Raw genomic sequence first — 16,893 nt, forward strand, 5'->3', positions numbered from 1 at the left:
ATGCATTGGCAACCATGGGTTCATGGACTGGGCTGCCAAGGGACATCATGGACCAGCCACAGCTGCCATTTCTACTACTGGTCACATGTAGCACATTCTGTGGTGCAAAGTCACTCATGTGAAAGTAAACTGCATCAAACACCGAACATAACTACACTAGTGCGAGCACTGAGAAAATGCAATAGTTCAACTGAGTCATAAAATCACAGCAACAGAGGATGCCAGCTCGCCAAATCGGGCGAACCCCCGAAAGATTCCACTTTACATGTTAAACATCTAATTTAACAATAGTACTTCAATGGTTGTTATCGGCATTGCATCATGAAATGAAGAAATTCCATCGGGAGTTCTTGCAAAAGAAGTGCACCACTACCTGTTAGACAATGGTTTCTAGAAAGTGGCTTCACAGAACTACTTCTGAGACCCCTTCAATTGCTTCCAATTCATTATCACTAAATTAACACCAAACAATTGCAATTTAGCTGGCAGAAACTTCTGTTCCACCAACACTTTAACCAGGTCCCTCATATTGGCTACCTTTACGTGTTGTATGCGCATTAATAAAAAGGGATGTACGTATCAATACAAAAGAGCTAGGTGGCACGGGGGGGGGGGGGGGGGGGGGGGGGTGCCCATACAATATGGAATCGGAGAGAGCACCTTGCTGCCTGTGAGCTGCGCAAGGTGCGGCTTGAGGTCATCCCCAATGACAGAGTGCACGGCCACCAGGCAGAACACGCTCGCCTTGCGCACGCTGCTCTCCGTGTTGTCGTATCCCTGCATGCAGATGCACGCACGCACGTAAGCCCGCCACACCGGCACGCAAATTACTCGAGGATGCGGAGGAAACACGATTGCTAACAAAACCATCAACCGTCACAACCGACCGTACGTAGTTGTTCTCGAGCAGCACGATAAACGAATTGCACCGATTAATGCAGTGTTCACGACGGCATGCCCGTGGCCGCCGCACACCATCCAGATCGCATGCCGTGAATAAGAGATTAACGTGACAAGTTCACTTCATAGGAAATCAGTGGGCAGCGAATTAGCATTGTGGTGTCGATAGAATCAGAATCTTTATTTATGCTGGAGAAATCCAATCAGCTATGAAGCTCCTTTTCACAGATGCCCAGTAAGGGCGGGTCAGAAAGTTACAACAAACAATACAAAAACAGATAGGAGTACGAAGTATATTGACAGTAAGCAAATCACGACAAATAAAAAGAACAAATAGATAAAGTATACAAGTTCAAATTGCATAAGTACACCAATTCCAAAGCTTGAGCAAGGCAGTAAAACAACTGCAAAAAAAATTCCAGACCACACCAAGACAACACACAGTCCCCGAATAAAATTGCACATTGAAATTGAATTATCGATATATATGGGTAAGGATGGAAGTCACAAATAACGTTTACAAATGCAGTTGTATCCAGCACTAATCTTCTGCTTCAGGAGATTTATTGAAGGAAAATTGACCATGTTAATGGAAGAAACAACGGCGAAGACTTTGTCAGCTATCAAGCATCCGCGTACTTCAATTACACTCGATCTTCGCAACCATTCTAATACTGAAACATTGACAGGGTAGGGAAAGGCAGTCCCCCAGAGTATCTCTGTGACTAATTGGGAATGGTATTCCACATTTTGTACTTCTGCACAAACTATAGCCCACATACAAAGGTGGAAAGGTAACATCAAAAAATAATATCCAATCTTGTTTCATTCTAAAACTATAAGACGTGAAAAAACAATTCCACATATTTGAGCAACATAACCTTTCTAACCATCACAATTCAAGCTGATCATGACTCTTACAGTTAGTACTGACAATGGTGCTGCGCGGCTTAGCATTGCTTCCACGCAAACAAACTCCAGCCAAAGCGTTCACTCGTTGAAATTCTTGAACGATGACGTACGTTCATGAGATGTGGCCTGTAGACGCGATGCTACGATGCCAATGGTCGTACCTGCAGCAGGCCCGGGATGACTGCGGGCACCAGCGGAAGCAGGTCCCCGTGCGAAATGCGCTCCACCACCCGCGTGAGCATCTTTATGGCCGCCAGGTTCGTGGGGTAGGTGGCCGTCTGCACGATGGGACACAGGACCTGCAGGCACTGCTCAGGCTGGATCGATGTTGCCAAGGCCATGGCCGTCTCCTCTGCCGCACGCACCACCTACACGGGGGAGTCAGGGTGGTGATGTCCGTGCGTTAACGCTGAAGTATGACGGTGAGGGCAAGTGGAGAGTATGAGCCACTTTGCTGCATATATTGGGCATAAAAGAGGGCTTGCAGCCACCTCTACACTATCGTTAACTGTTTTCCACATATGGTACAGTCAAATAGGTCTCAATTCTAGATTTGAAGCTTTCGTAAGTGCATTCATATTCTTAGGTTTTTTCGGTAAAGTCACGTAGGTAAAAAATTAGAATTAATAAAAGTAAAATAAAAATAAAATAATTATTTTATTTTATTTAACTTTTATTAATTTAAATAATTGTATTTTATTTTACTTTCATTAATTTAAATTTTTTACCTACGTGACTTTACCGAAAAAACCTAAGAATACAAATAGGTCTCATTGTGAATTGGCTCCACTGCATTGGCCTCACTCGAGCAATTATAAAAAGGATAAAATAAATGAAGACGTAAAAGCTGCATTTGTATGCCAAGCATATTTGAATAATGAATGCTGTGGAGTGTAATACGACTTTTATTTACTGTTACAAGATAAATAATATGAACTTTGGTGAAAATATGTATCTTTGCCTTACTCCATTTCTGTTAAGTTTATTGTAACTTTCTTCATGGTAATAGTCCAAAAAAAATAGAGTAACTTTAAAAATGGCGTAATAATATCACATTTGGCACTCTGCCTTCGGCAATAATAAAGTACAGTAAAACCTTGGATTGCGAGCATAATTCGTTCCGGAAACGTTTGTAATCCAAAGCACTCGTATATCAGTTGTGATCACGTGACGCTCGTTTATCAAAGTAATATTTATTTAAAAAATTTGCTCGTCTTGCAAAACACTCACAGACCAAGTTACTACTTGCAATCCAAGGTTTTACTGTAGTACTAATTTATTTATAGTTTGGTCTTTTATATTTGTCACTTTCCACTGCCAATGCGGTTATTTAAGTTTAACTTTATAATTAAAAGTATAATTTTTACATCATGATTGTGAATATTGTATAAACATTTACCTGATATAAACACAATTAAAATTGCCAGAGAATGATACCACACAAAGAATGTCATTCTCTCCATTTAGGATCAACTTATTTTAGCAGCAGAATAATTGCTTTATTTTTTCCTTGACTCACAGTAGGTTTAACAACCACGATAACATTGTGTAATATCACCGCAAGTTACAATTTCCGTTGTAAATACACACTGTGGTCTGAAATATAACCTGCATTAATTACAAACAAATATCACGTGTACTTAGTCTTATTAATTAGTCACAAACCCATTGCCATCAAGACTGATGGGGGGGGGGGTGCTATTTTTAAATGACAGAACTGAAAAGCTATGAATTTAAAGCTCCTTATCTATGTCACAAACTAATTTAAAAATAATTTGTTCCCACATATCTGGCTAAAACACGAGCATCTGCTGTTCTGCTGAAACTACGTTGGTCATATTTGCACAAAACACAGCAGGCTTGCTTTCTGGTACCACCCTGTTCCATCAACCCCAGTCTGAAAAAATCTTGAGCTGCTCATCTTTATGATCTAACATACATTTCTACCATAACAAACAACCAGTGCCTTCTTTGTCCACTTCTATCCAGGCTGGCCTTGCATCGAACCAGCCAAAACCCAAATCGATGTCTTCTGAGTAACAGCAGATTACAGATATCTGGACGTCAAGGGGCATTCGCAAAATACCTTCACAATCTCCTGATGTCAGAGGTGTTCTTAGCTCGTTAATGTTGGCTTCTTTTTATATTAAAAATAAACTAACAAAAAAAACAATCTAACACCTGTTTACCACTTATTTGCCACCTGTTAATTGGTCAACTAATTCGTCGCAGTACAGAACACAATGGGGCCACTTTTGAGATAACATACAACTGATGGTTTTAGGGATAGACCATGTAATTATTCAGGAACAAGCCAGGCAGCATGCCATGGCGTGAGCGACTGCCTTGCTTTGGAATTTCTGACACGTGCGCAAAGTGGTCCGGTTTGTTACCCAGTGTGCACGGACATACTAACCTTCCAGCTGACAGTCTCACCTGGCAAAAGCGATATGCTCTAGCATGCCGAGATTCCCTTCAATGAAGACACGCTTGCAAACTCCATTGCTAACAGTGTCCCAACCCTAACCAACACTGTCAGTGTAATGACATTGAATTGCAGAGGAGCTGTTAACCCTTTACATGTGCCTTACCATAATTCAGCAGTGATAAATATGCTTCTGTTACCCATGTGGAGCACCTAAACTGCATAACCCAGGGGAAATATAAGTGTGGGCCAGGGCCTAGTGCAAATTGCAAACTAATATAATTGTCTTACTCACATTTCTACTGTTGCTCAATATGCAGTTTTTACTGAAAAAGTATAACCATGGAATAGCTTGAAAGCAATCGGTAAACATTTATCTTTCACTTCCATTCCACATATCCATACAGAATATATCTTAATCATGCACCTCTTAGTTTTTGCTCATCCTTATCCTGCCACCTTCCTGCTTGGTCTTTAATTTGCCATCATTGTATTGACATACCTTGCATACAGATCATGATGCAAGGCCGTTCACATCTACGTGAAAACAATGCTCCGATGGCAGTTGCATGCTGGCAAAGACCCCCTGCCCCTTGTGTAAACACGCAAACACAGTCCCGTGGCCGGTATTTGGTGCAATGTATTGCAAACCGAAGAAAGCTTCATGCATTTTATTGAACCCTTTCACCTACAACGGTGGCTCCTCTTGCAAAGAGTGGAGCCAGGCGGGATTAAAAGTGTAATCACCATAACACTGAAGAAGCCACATACGACTGAATGGAGCTGGGGTGCATGAGGATATTCAGCAAATCCAGAATAAAATTTTTTAGTAAAGATCAAGCCAAAATAATTTTCTTGTAAATATCAAGCCTAAATATATATTTTTTATTAAAACAATTAAAAGTAACTGAATGTAAGATCTTTTTTTTAAAGGACATGTAAATAAACTAAGGAAGTGGGGAGAAATCGAATGAATAGAGTTAAAGAGAAAATAAATAAAGTTAGGGGGACAGACCGCTTCCCTGAATGTAAGTGTAAAATTAAGTCACGGCAACTTAGGGTGCGCATTTGATTCTACAGACCAAGACCCATCGTCTGAGCGGGGTATACACGTACACAGTATTTTGAATGTAAACAAAGTATGCACAAGTCCAACACTCTACACAGGTAAAGAAAATAAAACGAAAGGTGCAAAGGCCCAAGCTGACTGCTGCCTCTCCTGCTACTACCGTGAGCCCGCGTGTGAGACAGGCAGGGAGATAGATGAACCAGCCGTCAGGTGACACACATTGGCTTTTTGAGCCTCTGTCTTTGGCACCAGCTGCGATTAAGTGGCAAAATGCACATTCTGCTGTCTGCCAACTGCTCACAACGCATCTTCATTTCCTGACACTTGCCACTCTCTAAATATTTATCTTATTAATAGAACAGGAATTGACACGATAACCACCAATGGAAATTATCCACAGGAAATAGCTAAAGTGCACTGGTTGTAATATAAAACATGGGAGCATAAAAAAACATGGGCACTGACAAAGCAAATGGAACAAAAGCTGAATAATACACAAAGAAGTATGGAGAGGTGCATGACTGGAACTTCATGGAGACAAATAGCAACACATGAATCGGGAAACAAACATAAAACAGAGACAATATACCGATTCTTAAGAAAAGTAAGTGAGTGGGCTTATATAGTAAACATCACGAGAAGGGATAATGGCCAATAGGTGAGACGAGATTGGCGATGAAATAACAAAGCAGGGAACACCGCCCAGAGGATGACCACACCGCAGTAGTAGAGCGATGAGATCAGCTCATGTGCAGGAGTGAGATGGAATACACGGCATCCCAGAACGATGAAGGATGACAATGGTGTGGTGGGTAGGCCTTAATCTAGTAATGATAATAACATGGCTGACAATTTATTTATATGGGAGAAGCTACCATAGGGCTGAAGAGTGTCATCCAATGTAATGTACACTTACATGTTTTTACCCGCTCTAAGAAAGATTCTAGATTTGAAGCTTTCGTGACTGCAAGGATTCACACTCTTTGTTTTTTTCGGTAAAGTCACGTAGGTTAAAAGAAAACCGTCACAGCAATTTTGCTGTGACGGTTTCACCTGAAGACGGAAGCTTGTGCTGCCTCCGAAACGTCGTGATTTAATTAATTTTTTTTCTTTTAACCTACGCGACTTTACCGAAAAACCAAAGAGTATGTCTAAGAAAGATGTCACAAAACTACTAGTTGACTTCAGCAAGACGCTCTGACCCATCACACTGAGGTGCCCCTTTGACACATGATGTGAGCGTCACATGGCCGATATGTGTTCTGGACAGTTCATGTGTGATGCTGCCCCCCCCCCCCCCCCCCTTGTTGGCGGAAAGGTGGGATCGCCTGAAAGGACACAGGGCTGCTTTCAAGCGACGCTTGTGTGCAGTGGACATAGGAGCCAAAAGGAATGCTCAGAATCTGGCACCAGGAGGTGAACAGGTTAGAACAAAGTAATAAGCGCTTTAAAAATAGGAAAAAAAAATATTCAGCCAAGACAGAGCAACATTTTTCAACAACTTATCAGGCCATCTTCATGTCAAATTATGTAAATCGATATTGTAGCAACAAGAACAATGTTTACAAAACTTTGCATTAGGTCATACACAACACTCGCTCGTGTACACTCATATGGGTGGAGGTGCACGGTGTCAGTTCGGATTTCTTGTTTAAGAAAGCGTCAATCTCCATATTATTAGAATGACACTGATCGTTATCGATGGCAACACTGAAGGTTATTTTATATTGTGCACGTGTCAATGCAGTGTAAAGAGCACACACAAAGTTTCAATAATTAAAGGAGCTAAATTAATTAATTTTAACTGTTTTACTTGTTGAAACATTTAATTCAGTATATAGAAACCAAAACCAACTGTCATCAGGAGCGAATTGCATCTATAAAGAGCTTGGGCCTATAACTTTTTGCTATTTTTAGGAAGATTTTCTTAAAAGTCTCTATAAAAGTGATCTAAAAGTTCAATATAGCCTACGTTATGCCAGAAAGAAATCCATCAACTGTATTCAGGTGATTTATTCGACTAATATCGTGCAGCAATCCCTAAAATTATATTCACCCACCATGCTCCACAGTTCAAGATAAAAGCTCCGTTAATATAGCGGATTGCTAAACTTAGTTTGGTGTGATGTCAGTCAGCAAGTGCGCGTGGTTTCTTGTGGGGAACGATAGTATAGCGGTTAACATGCTCATGGCCAACACCAGTGACTTTTATCTGAACCGGTCCTGGCCACCCACTTGCCCCAACAGTCTGTTAAGGCTATACGGGGGATCTTTGTCATTGTGGTTTCTGGACCTTTTTACAACGTCTCCTTGAATTGCTCATGGGGACAAAATTGACCAGATTCTCCCTTTATAAGCCAATGACAGATGTGGAAACCAAACCCCACACACTGGAACTTTCGATAATGGCTTTGCCTGAAAAATACCCTAAGTGTGGCTGGGTCATCTTTGTATTGAGTATCGTGATAGCACAGTCAGAATGAGCCTCTCAACCAAATGTCACTCTAAATCGACATGAATCTCGCAACCATACAAACTGCGACCTTACTCCAGGGCTGCACGTCGCAGGTGTAGGTTTGGGCTTGGACTCAGGCACTCGAAATTGGCTTCAATGTTATAATTAGCGCAGATAGCTATATAAGAGAAACCTACTTACTGCACTGCCTTCCCTAGAGCCCTCATTGCCCTGTAGGTGGGTGTCTAAAGCCGGCTGGATCTATGCATGATTCACCAACCCCTCCTCAAAATCAATGTAATATAGGCAAAGGCAGCAGCACACCTGGTGAACGTTAAACGATGAAAACACCGCTCAAAGCAAAAGACGCACCTCCTTGTGAGGGTCTTTGTGCGCCTCCAGGCTTCTGATGATGGTCAGCTCGGCATAGTTCTTGAACGGGTCGGGCCGATTGCGCACGATTTCCCGCAACACACGGAGAGCCAGCGTCCGCACCGTGTACTGCGCTCGCAGAGTGAGAACAGCATGCGGTGAGTCGCACGGGCACACACCACAGCCGATGTGTCAACGTAATGGCTCCATGCTCCATCACTATAATTGCTTTCATCAGCAGATTTAATATGTACAATTCACAAATAAAGCACCTATTGAATGCAAAAATAGTGAATGCAAATGGATAAAATATTGCATGGAAAATGTCCAACTTTTTCACACCTTGTCATATCGCTCCTTGCCATATTCAACTTTGAAAAAGTTTTAATATATCATTAAAGCACCCCTAATTATGGTGTTTCATGTTACGCTTCATTAAAGTATAATGAAAATTCGACTGATCTTAAACCATAACCACTGCTTGCCATTTATCTATGAATTCCACAAATTAGGATACAGATTTGTCATTTCACACCTTAAATGACATGGCAATAATTACAATGTTTAATTTTATATCGCATTACTCGTACAAACTGCGTCTCACAATTGCTGAGGAACCACAGACAAACTGGAAGGCAGCCAGGCAGTGAGCCAGCACCAACAATTGTCAAAGCTGTGGATAAATCAAGACGTTTTCAGCCAATTCATGAGCGATTATACGTGGGAAAAAGCTACAGGTGTTCTATAGACTATTATATTATAAGCAGTTTTACTGCCATAGGAATATTCTCTGCATACAAATTTAGTTAATGCCAATTTTGTTTTACACATAGCGTCTGTGATTATGCAAAAAGATGCACCATGCAATTGAGAGCACTGATACGTTTTGTTTGCAAACATCCAAAAGAAATAACATTTGGAGTTGCACCCGAAAATAAATGTGATTAAAGTAATTTTAAAGTTGTACTTTTACTGAAAACACACAGCCTCTGAACCGAATCCATACAGCCTCTGAACCTCATCCCGAGGTCAGTCCAATTCAGGACACAACGTTCAATGGGTGATGCAAGACTACCTGCATACGGACACACGTCGGAGCTCGCGCTTCCTCGAGAGTCCGATCGCAGAGATCACACGCGAGCACTATTATCCCCCGCCCCCGCTTTACTCAGTACCCATGTAGAATGCAGGCTGCATGCAGTTTGAATTGTCGGAGTGTTTAAGGTGACGGAAGCGAGGTGGTGTGGTGCAATGTGTCCTCACGTCCGCGTCCTTGAGCGTGTCCAGCAACGTGACAAGTATGGCCTTGAAGCTCTCGTCGCGGGTGCCCAGCGCGTCTTCCCGTGCCAACTTCAGCAGCTCCAGCAGTGCCGTGCGGCGCTCCTCCCCGCGGCTGCCGTCCACATCCGCCGCTAGCTCCCGTAGGATGTCCGAAACCATGGCACACTGTTCCGACATGTCACCTACGCCGGCAAGATCGTGGGAAACCGTCATGGCTTGGGAATCAGGGCTTACTGGCATGCACTGAGCACAGGTCCAAAGCCCCCAAAACGTCAAGTTGCTAGCAACAAACAACACAATTAAAGTTGCAATGGTGTAGATAAAGAGTTTACCCGTTTCTTAAGCATGGTTATAAGCGCTTGGGGAAAAAAATATGATGAGGGGGAATTCCAAAGCCAAGCAGTTTGAAGGATGAAGCAGAAAGACAGGTGTTTTTTTACCTGCACCATGTTCCAACTTCAAGTTAATTTTATTTAACCAAATGAGAGCTCAAGAAACTGGGATGGTCTCAATTACAAGAGGAGGAATATGGGGCATGAGTCTGCGAGTAGGGGGGCGATGTTATTTGAACACTATATGAATGAGACAAAACAGTGTTGTAGACACAAAAGCAAGGTTTATGGGGAATAATAATAGCCATTTTCTATGCCTTTGAGGCATAAGCAATTAGAAAATAACACTTACTACCCAGAAACAAAAATTGTGTTACATAGTGTTATATTTTGAATCATAATTGCCTGCCTTGGCCTAGGAAAGCCTCATGCATCTTCGTTAATTATTTGCAATTGTGAAGACATTGTACCTTCGTCAAATACGAGTAATAATATTTGTCATGAATACGAGTTTGAAATTAAACTTCGCTTTCTTAAACACACTGATATTTGCAAAGCCAGTTTTTTTGAGTGAGACGATGTCAAGATGACACAATGTTGTTAGTGATATACCTTGACATTCCAGCGCCGGCTCCATTAGCCAAGGTGAGTCTCAATGACAACATAAACACGTGACAAAGAAAATTATCCTCACAATTTCTAACCCAAACCCAGCTTAAACTGCTCCACAATTGGAATGTGTGTTTACTTAAGACTCACCCTGTGTGTCTGTGCATGTGTAGCTCATCTTTTGTGCAACAGGCTACTTGAAATCAATAAATACTGTTATGTTTTTGTCAGTGCTTGACGTGGTACACAAACAAAGTGTTCTATTCTGGCTACAACCAACTGAACAGGCACCGCATTTATTTACAACAAAGCCAGAGGATTGTTTTAGACACAAAAAAATTGTGAACAGTTTAATTTTACTCCATCATATTAAAACATTATTTTAAGGTGTGTTTGACTTGTATGGTGAACTGATAATGCACTCAACCCTCGAGCTACAAAGACACATAAGCAATAAATAAAAAAGACAAAAACTGGTATTGTATATTTAAAAGTTACCACAAATGTTTTGAGACCTCTCCAGATAAAGAACTACTGTGAATGCAAGTACATTTTTTTTATTGGTCCACTGAACTGGGATCCATGTTATGCCTGATGAATATTCCTAAATGGTTCCAGGACGATGGAAGTGCCCACAGGAATGCTGATCAAAATACGTGTGGTCCATTGAGGCTGTTCTAGCCAGCCCCACACAATCGCTGGACGTGTATTTTCACAACATAGATGTAAAGTGCCTTCATGTGGGCTGCTGAAGGGCAGGGTTCGCGGGTGTTGATCGTAGGTGGGTTAAGTGGGTGTGGCTCAGGAATCATTGTACCTATAAGGTCGTGCCCAATCTGACACGCTGCATCTAGAGTTATTTTGGTCCTGAACTGGATTCGGCCAAGCCCTGTTAGAATGATGAAAGGGCATTGTCCTGGCTTTAGCTAGATGAGGATGGAATTGGACAGATATTACAAGAACAAGCAATGGTCATGGAAAGGTACAGAGGGTTGGCCGACACGTTCACAGCTGTGATGGAAAACTACAAAAAAAACTTGAAAATCGGTTGAGTGTTTGCTATTTTGTTTAAGTTGAAATATCTTATTCTTAGGTTTTTTCGGTAAAGTCACGTAGGTAAAACATCAAAATTAATAAAAAAATAAAATAAAACAAAAATCACGACATAGTAGTAGGTTTTTACCCTTTAAACTGGTACAAAACTGACACCTTTATACAAGGCATCATGTTTGCAATAACTGCAACACAAGCAGTCAAAATGCTAACAAAAAGAAACAACTCTGATAATGGTAATGATATGCACTGTCCTTGAAGCTGATTGGTCCACACCCGAGACAGCTTTCCTTAGAGCCTAGTCTCCATTGGAAAGGAAAGCTGTCTCGGGTGTGGACCAATCAGCTTCAAGGACAGTGCATACATATCATTACCATTATCAGAGTTGTTTCTTTTTCTTTGCATTTTGACTGCTTGTGTTGCAGTTATTGCAAACATGATGCCTTGTATAAAGGTGTCAGTTTTGTACCAGTTTAAAGGGTAAAAACCTACTACTATATTTTGCCACTGGTAAAAGAGGTCTCATAGTGAAAAATCACGACGTTTCGGAGGCAACACAAGTCTCCGTCATCAGGTGGGACCGTCACAGCCGGAGACTTGTGTTGCCTCCGAAACGTCGTGATTTTTGTTTTATTTTATTTTTGATTAATTTTGATGTTTTACCTACGTGACTTTACCGAAAAAACCTAAGAACATGAATCCTTGCAGTCACGAAAGCTTCAAATCTAGAATTGAAATATCTTGTTAAATTACTCTTTGGTTCTTTCGGTAAAGTCACGTAGAAAAATAAATCTAATAATAATAGAATACGACGTTTCGGTTGCAACACAAGCAACCATCATCGGGTAAGAATGAATGATAAAACACAGACAGGGAAACAACACAGGCAGACACATGCAGAGAGAGACACACACACAAAGACACACCGAGCGTGACACACACCAAGGAAACACAGACACAGAAACAAGATAGGCAGACAACATGCAGAGAGAGACACACACACAAAGATATGTCTGTCTGCCTATGTTGTTGCCGTGTCTGTGTTTTATCTTGGTGTGTGTCTCGCTCAGTGTGTCTTTGTGTGTCTCTCTCTGCATGTGTCTGCCTGTGTCGTTTCCGTGTCTGTGTTTTATCATTCATTCTTACCTAATGATGGTTGCTTGTGTAGCAACGGAAACGTCGTATTCTATTAGTATTTGATTTTCTACGTGACTTTACCAAAAAAACCAAAGAGTAATTCCCGCAGTCACGAAAGCTTTGAATCTATTGTTACATTATTTATTTTATTTAAGTATGACCCCTGAAATGTCTTCCTTCTCATTTGAAATTAGTTTTTTCCTGGGATATATTTTTTTTTGCTGTAGAGATCTTCATAAACTTCCTGCACTTATTTTTGTGATGAGGTATCTATCACACAATATGGTGTCATCTTATTCTTTGGGTCTTTTGGTAAAGTTACGTAGATAGGTTCAAAGAAAATAACAAAAAACTACGACGTTTCGATCGCAACACAAGCGGTTGTCATCAGGACCCTTTCCTCCTGATGACGACCGCTTGTGTTGCGATTGAAACGTCGTAGTTTTTTGTTATTTTCTTTGAACCTATCTACGTGACTTTACCGAAAGACCCAAAGAATATTAATTGCTGCAGTCAAAAGATATGGTGTCATCTTGCTCTGTAAAGGCTATTAGTGATTTACCAATAAATAACTTTCTTTATACATACTTTAAAATCAGATCCACCTGACTTGATATAACGCCTAAGATAATACATCAAATTGATAAAAAAAAAATTACCATTACTAGGATGAGCCAAGAATGTATGTTTGTGTAACGAGCGTGACGTCACTCCACATGCCGCACCCCCCCCCCCCCCCCCCCGTCATTAATATTCACGAGTGGGTGGATTTTTACACTCATGCAGATTTCTTTATTGAAAGTGAATCTAATAAATGTCTACGCTGGATGTAATTACCAGCGAAACGTCGTACTCAAAACTGTAAATGTTGTGGATTCACTCTTTAACACACCAGTGGGCTAAAGTAGTGAACCATTTGTCTTTTGTCAACGTGACACTTTTTTGCCGATTGGCCGTGTCGGGTGGTGGAGGGTTACGACACATTTATAAATAACGCGATCTAACCCAAAAACGTTTATTATGAATATTAGTCGCGAAAGCCTACGTGTTAAACTAGATTTGGTGTCTTTATTTATTTATTCAGCACTTGAGACAAAAGGTAAGTCTAATTTATGCTTCTACATTATGGTAAAATATAAATTTCTCGGTGATTTTCCAGATATTGTATTGATTTACAATAAATTTCAACCCCAGTGACCAAAAGCAGAAGAGATTAAAGTTTCAGAGCAGTGAATTTAAACAAATTGAAGGTCATATTCTTGGTTCTTTCGGTCAAGTCACGTAGAAGGGAAACAATAAAATAATAAAAATATAAAACAATAAAATTATCACGACGTTTCGATTGCCACACAAGCAATCATCATCAGGTGTGAAAACCACAGCAAGAACATTTTCTTGCTGTGGTTTTCACAATAAACTTTTCTTGCTGTGGAGAATTTTATTGTTTTATATTTTTCTTATTTTATTGTTTCCCTTCTATGTGACTTAACCGAAAGAACCAAGAATATGAATCCCTGCAGTCATGAAAGCTTTAAATCAAAATTGAAGGTCAGTTATATACAGTGCTACAGTGACATGAAGTGAGGCGTTTTATGACGTAGTTTTGTGCAATAATCACTGCCATTAATAGTGCTACAGTGAAATGCAGTGAAGTGTTTGATGACATACTTTCGTGCAAGATTCACTGCCATTAAATTTACACAAGATAAAATGATACTCTGCAAAATTTTTTCGTAAATATTACAGCTTCCGTCCTAGGACGAGGTAAACACGCGAGTAATATAAATAACCAACAAGGAAGGCAGCCATGCAGCACACAGCTTGAGGCATGTCAATTTCTACTCTTTAGGATCTATCATTAATTCCCTTGGTTAGTTTGAGCATTTACGCTGAATTATGATACTTTAAACAGTCTGGTGTGACTTAAGCAACTTCCTGTGACTCACCTAAGTAAAATGAGTGGCAACGGCCAGTGGGGAGCGTTATCGGAACTGGTTCAGGCCTTCACCTTCACCAACCTACACCAACTGGCGTGGTGAAGTATGATCAATAATCTCCAAAATAGAAACGGCATTGGAAGGCCTCATCCAGCAGTGGATTGAGCTTGATTGAGAAAATAGAATAACCTCCGTATAGCCTGAAATCTCGTCAATGATGGTTTACGCGAGTAAACCGTGCCAAATTAGACCATATTTTTGTCAGATTGAGGTTTTTGCTTTAAAGACACACTGCAATTGGGAGGATGACTGGAGAGGCATGTTGCGATCGTGTCTGGATCAGGTATTATTTCAAGCAACATTCCAACACGCTCAATAACAAGTAAACCCGTAAAAACAAAGTTTTTCACTATAAATCCTTTATATGCGTGGCGGCTAGAGTCCTCTCGTCCTCTGGCTTGAGATGGCTGCCACCTATGGGTCAGATGATTGTCTGCCACCATTAAGCAATTGGTAATTAAATATTTAATTTGTTTTCCCTAAACAGTGTAATATTTTTGAAAAAAATTTTCACGAACATTAATTGTCTCGCACAACGAGTCTGTGTGCAAAACGTCAGCTCGATTGGATCACGGGAAGTGGGTTAAAACACGACCGAAAGATTTGCACGGTCGTAAGCAAGCAAGCACGCAAGCAAGCAAGCAAGCAAGCGAACTTAATATAAAGGATTTAAAAAAAAATAGAAACCCCTCAGACCATTAATCATTGCATGCAACTGTATGCGAGGCTGTACCCTAACCCTACGACTTGAAAAACCAGACAGACACCTTTTTATTTATGGATTAGATTTTTTGGGGATTTTCACATGTTCCTGTGGATTGCCTCCTGTGACACTGGTATTCTACCTGTATACATTGATCTGATATTAATTTCCACAATCACCCAATTATGGTAAGCAAAACAGGAAAAAACTATTTACACAACTTCAAATATTTGTACTTCCAGAGTAAATGATACGTAACTTATTATTTTATACTGCTGTGGTAATAAAAGCGCATTTCAACACTGACATTAATAAGGTAATGTTAAATTAAAACATAACATCATGTTATTCTCTTCATGTAATCTCAATGAAGCCACTCCATATTGTAAATGTGTTTATTCATATTTTATTTAAGCCTTAGGTTTCGAAACCTTGATTGACAATTTCTACTCCATTAAATGCCTCTTAAATAACTATAAAGGTCAGGCATTATGGTATTTATTATTATACACAGAGGAGGAATGGTTTTGTACTGTAGCTATTAAATTTGATTCTTGAATGAGCCATATATTTCTTGATAATTGATTTTTTACCCTTTTATCTGGCAACAAAACTGACACCTTTTTTACAAGGATTCATGTTTGCATTGACCACAATACTAGGCTCTAAGAAAAGCTGTCTCTGGTGTGGACCAATCAATTTCAAGGACAGTGGATACATTATCAGAGTTGTGCTTCTTTGTTTGCATTCTGACCGCAGGTATTGTGGTCAATGCAAACATGACTCCTTGTAAAAAAGGTGTCAGTTTTGTTGGCAGATAAAAGGGTAAAAAACAATTATCATATTTTGCTACTGGCAAAGGAGGTTCCAATGGTGGCATATATTTCTTATTTTATACTATTTTATGCAGTGCACGAACCTGCTGTATAAAAATAATTAGTATCTACAATCGCCCCAAAAAGTGTACGAAATAAGCATAATAGAAATGCACGCTAGGAATCACAGAAAAGAGAGAGAGAAGAAACACTTGGAGGAAGGAACAAATGCAAATCACAGACACTCATCGGCTGGCACAATAAGTGGGATTGGGCAGGACTAAGCGTGAGAAGGCATCATGGCTGATTGACGCTGATGGTGGTGGGAGCCCAAGAAGACCGACAACCATTGTGGAGATGGAGTGACGAGATGAGTTTGTGAGCAGGAGTTGGATTGTGGCATGGCGGGACCATGGAGGATTACGACGGTTTGGTGAGGCTTTCATCCAACAGTGGGTAGACATTGGCTGATGATGATGAAGGTGAATTATGTTTGTGTTAAACTTGGTTCTATTGTCTCATGCTGTAAATTTAATTAACGCAGAAATGACCATACACACACATGCATCTTTTAAATATGATGACCACCTCCATGATACCTATACAACTTTAAAAGTGTATTCCCCAGCAGGTGTATTATCTAGCCAGGTAGAGCTAAGGCGGGTAACGACACACGGCAAGGTGATTAAAATAAGTACCACTTTATGGCTACTCAACAGTAGTTTTGTTCAATGCAGATATCAGCCCCAGCAATAGAAATGTATAATTGCCTCTTATTACTCAGTAATGTCATTGGATTTGATTATCACCCCACACTTGAGCAGGAAAACACC

General features: G+C 40.4%; 1 protein-coding gene across 35 annotated transcripts in view; it reads right to left on the bottom strand.

The window, feature by feature from the left end:
* CLASP1 (cytoplasmic linker associated protein 1) overlaps nt 1-16,893 on the bottom strand; it is a 78,442-nt gene that overhangs the window by 2,585 nt on the left and 58,964 nt on the right. For all 35 annotated transcript variants that reach the window (XM_061555477.1, XM_061555475.1, XM_061555482.1 and 32 more), the window contains 4 exons: nt 9,397-9,596; nt 8,134-8,262; nt 1,974-2,180; nt 661-777 (listed from right to left, as the gene is read on the bottom strand). In XM_061555477.1, coding sequence (XP_061411461.1) covers nt 661-777; nt 1,974-2,180; nt 8,134-8,262; nt 9,397-9,596 — 653 coding nt within the window. The remainder of the gene's footprint in view (nt 1-660; nt 778-1,973; nt 2,181-8,133; nt 8,263-9,396; nt 9,597-16,893) is intronic.

Source organism: Lethenteron reissneri, chromosome 21, assembly GCF_015708825.2.
Source record: "Lethenteron reissneri isolate LAM-NWPU_2019-01 chromosome 21, ASM1570882v1, whole genome shotgun sequence".
Taxonomy (NCBI): Eukaryota; Metazoa; Chordata; class Hyperoartia; order Petromyzontiformes; family Petromyzontidae; genus Lethenteron; species Lethenteron reissneri.